The sequence below is a fragment of the Arachis ipaensis genome, chromosome B4, assembly GCF_059453495.1.
Source record: "Arachis ipaensis isolate K30076 ecotype BB chromosome B4, ASM5945349v1, whole genome shotgun sequence".
Taxonomy (NCBI): domain Eukaryota; kingdom Viridiplantae; phylum Streptophyta; class Magnoliopsida; order Fabales; family Fabaceae; genus Arachis; species Arachis ipaensis.
This window is the reverse complement of record NC_142439.1, coordinates 123,804,121-123,808,069: the sequence shown is the minus strand read 5'-3', so window position 1 is coordinate 123,808,069 and position 3,949 is coordinate 123,804,121. Positions and strand designations below refer to the sequence as shown.

The 3,949-nt window shown below is 35.2% G+C and overlaps 1 protein-coding gene across 1 annotated transcript; it reads left to right on the top strand.

The window, feature by feature from the left end:
- Positions 1-1,006: 1,006 nt before the first annotated feature.
- Positions 1,007-2,847, top strand: LOC107639593 (uncharacterized). Its single transcript, XM_088483008.1, has 8 exons — positions 1,007-1,051; positions 1,250-1,378; positions 1,459-1,656; positions 1,747-1,872; positions 1,968-2,123; positions 2,217-2,300; positions 2,558-2,595; positions 2,829-2,847. Exons 1-8 carry the CDS (start codon positions 1,007-1,009, stop codon positions 2,845-2,847), a joined length of 795 nt encoding a protein of 264 aa, XP_088339134.1.
- The last annotated feature ends 1,102 nt before the right edge of the window (positions 2,848-3,949 follow it).

Genomic DNA, 3,949 nt, shown 5'->3' with positions numbered 1-3,949 from the left:
CTTCAACTAACCCTGAATTCTATGCTTTGTTGCTACTGATATTCAGTGCTAATTTTTGTGTTTTCATTCATCATTCCTTTTACTATAGGAACTTGAGTTTCGTATGCTGTGATATTAGTTTACTCAATTTCTTTTACTATAGGGCAGTGTTTCTTAGAGAATATTTCTACTTCTACCCTCCTAGCCAGAACAACAATCTCTGCTGTCTATCAAACTGCAAAATTAATCAGTTCTGTCCCTAATGTGTCATATTAGAAGAAGGCAAGCATTCCTACATAGATTGGAAATAACATTTCTACCTATTCAGCTTTATTCATTTATCTAAAGACATACGGTGTTTTCTGGACTTATTCCTGGCTTTCCCTGATGCCTTGTTCCATCAATTGCTTGTGGCCATGGCTCATCCGGACCGTGAAACACAAATTGGAGCACATAGTGTATTCTCTATGGTGCTTATGCCATCAATAGTTTCTCCTTGGTTGGACCAGAAAACAAAGATGGCTATGAAGGTACAGAGTTATAGCTTCCACATTCAGCAGGATAGTTTCTCTGAAGCAGAACACTTAAATGGAAAACTGCTAGAAGGAAACACGGTTGCAGGAGTTACTGAGGATAAAAATGCTGTTCATCCATATCGTGGTTATAGCTTTACTCGTGCACTAACTGATGGAAAGGAGGTATGCCATTTTCTACTTATCGGTATTAATTGTATTATCTTAATAGTGCCATAGTGGGAGCATATGATATGATGGAGTTTGTGTCGATCATATTTAAATTCTATTGATTCTTCTTGGATTCAATTTTATTACATACATCTATCAGTTGGTTTGGTCATTTATTTTTTCTTGTCCAACAATGGAGACCCTTGGTTGTTCCTAACCATGGGGTTATTCTTTTTAGGATTTAGGTTCTCTTAGATTGAGCAGTCAACCAAGTGAGTCTGTTGCTTTCTTCCATCTGGGTTCAGGCAACCTCTGTAGAAAATGGCCCTGCAAATTTTGAGGCAATGGCACACACTTTTAGCATCTCTTTATTGTTTACTCGTTCTAAGGTGAGATTGATGTATATCAAGTGTCATGATTGGTTTTAAATATCTGTGATCTGTGAAAACAACAAAACAATGACTTTGCCATTTTGTTCATCATTCATATATTGTCTAAATTTTGAATTATATGTTTTCTAGTAGCTGGGTTGCTTTTTTTTTTTTAATTTATAAGAGGATGATGAAGTCCCAAAACTAGTTCATCAGTTCTATTTTCTGAAGCTTTGGCCATCATCAGAGCCTGATTCAATATCTCAAATCAAGAAACAAGAGCTCACGGTGGAGAAAATGAACCGAGATATTCGTGAAATCACTGATAAAATCAAAGAGAAAATTGTAAGCATTGATTTCAGCCTTCAATTTTGATATAGAAGACAGAGAATAATATAATGATGTTATGCTATTTTTGTTAACAGTCAGAAAAGGACTATGTTGCGTCTGGGATGAGAAGCTCATACTACTGGAAAATGGAGTGGAGACGCCACGTCGCACGAAAAGGGAAGATACTAAGTAACTTGTATGTGGCTCTTGATGAATTGTGTTTCATGAACAATGCAACTAGGAGAAGATCTAAGAAGGAGAAATGCTTCACAGAAGAAGAGATTGATAACCATGTAAGAGCTTAGAACTTTAGTAGGATATATATTGTGTTGTGATTAATCTCTATTTACATCTTACACTTGATAACAATGTACATTGTATAGAATCTGAATTCATTGATGCGACACGGAAGTATGAGTCTCGCGGACGAAAAGCGAATTCTGAGGAACATAAACACTCATCAGAGAGATGCTGATAAATTTCAGTCACTAGAAGTGCTTAGAAATACTGTAATTTAAGGACTTATAAGTTATGATCTTTGATTTGATTAAAAATTTATACCAAGGTAAGCATTGAAGTTTGGAGTGTTGAAAAATTTAAACAGATCAAATGGGATTACTATGAGAATCATTGCTATAAGCTACTGAGAGAAATTGAACAATTCCAAGACCAAAGGAAAATAGCTGCTGCCAATGCTTCTGCGAAGGGGAAGATTCCGGGCTATGTATCGATGAAAAACTCCGTAAATGACCAAATCAAGGTGAGCCATGGCATTGACATCAAAGCAGCACATTCAATTATTCGTGTCATAAGATGCTACTTGTAACAGATTTTTTTTCTTAACTTGTTATAGGTGTTCTGTGATGAATCTTGGGAGAACAGAAAAAAAGAGATGGTAGAATGCACCAAAATTAGAAATGCAGAGAAAAAACAAGAGGTCATAAACCAAGAATTCTGAGCTTCATTTATTCTGAGCTTACAATAATATTTATTCTTACAATAATATTTATTCTTCAATTTTTCTTTTTATCTTTTTTATTTCTCCCTGAGATTGGATATCCATTATCAGACATGATTAATCTTTTTTCAATTATACTATATCTACACAAAAAATTTGCTGTCAGGCCTATCCTTCACTTCATCAAAGTAGTATAGTATGGCTAAAATAACAGTACTTGAATCTTTTTTATGCAGGAAAGAATGACTCTACTGAAGCTCCTAGTTGAGAAAAAGTATCCTCTCATGTAATCTAAGAAAATATATAATTAAAAAGAATTTGCTTTATTTTCCTTGATTAAAATTGGAAACAGTAAAATAATTAAATAGACTAAAGCTGAGATACAGATGTTAAGAGGCAATGTTCAAAAACTGCAACTACAAAATTAGAATCTTGCTCAATTAAACACACATGCTAGCGGTACATTTTACATCTTATACATTCATATTAATATCATTATTTTTACAGGGATAATAATTCTATCTAGTTGCTCTTGCAAGTGCTTAATTTAGAAAGGGAAAGGGTGAGTTTATATATATATATATATATATATATATATATATATTTAGACTGCAAATTTAAATTTAACCTTTTAATAAAATTCATTTTCAGATAAAAGCATTGCAACATGAACTTGTATAGAGGGCTGCTTTATTTAAAGGGACCAAGACCAACACTGAGGTTGTAGTGGTATGTTTCTAACATACAATTCTGAGCTTCATTAGTTTTGTACCTTAGAAAATGTTACATGCTAGGAAAAGGTGGAGATGAAGAATGGAATTTGCATGCATATTCTTGTTCCTTCATGTTCTTGTTATGACTTGATTTTGACTCCTCCTTCTTGTCCTTGTTTGAGCAGGTATGGGGAGACCAAAGGAAGATTTTTCTTCCTTATTTAAGATTAGAAATAGGTGGTGATATGAACCTAGCTGACAAACCCCAATTTGACGGTTTGTTTTGCCTTGAATTTAGAGCATTTTGATAACCTTTTGTCACATTTAGCCTAAGAATTAGCATGGTTTTGTTATCTCTTCCATGATTGTGCTTAAGTGTAAAAACATACTTTTAAAGCCTTATTTTGGTGAATTCTAGTTTCTGTTTGATTTCATAAGATGCCTTGAGGTGTTTGCTAGTAATTCCAGGGTTGAAATAGGCTAGGCATGGATCAAAGGAAGCAAGGAAGGAAGCATACAAAGGGAGAGAAGCATAAAAAGTCAAAGAAGCAAAGTCAGTCATGCACGCGCACGCGCACAAGGCACTCGCGCGCACATTGCAGAATCGACCAGGGACGCGCACGCGTACCATGCGCGCACGCGCCGATGATGGCACATGACCTCATTAATGCAACACGTGCCTGGCGATTTGAGAGGTTTTCTGAACCCATTTTGGCGCCAAATTGCTAAGGGAAAGGAATAAAAGGATGAAGGATTAAGGAGAAGGCATCATTGATCACTTGGGATGTTAGTTACCAATTAGTTTAGTTTAGCTTTGTAGTTAGTTTCAAGAGAGAGAAGCTCTCTCTTCTCTCTAGGATTAGGATTAGGTTTAGGTTAATCTCTCTTCTTAGATCTAGGTTTAACTCATGCTTT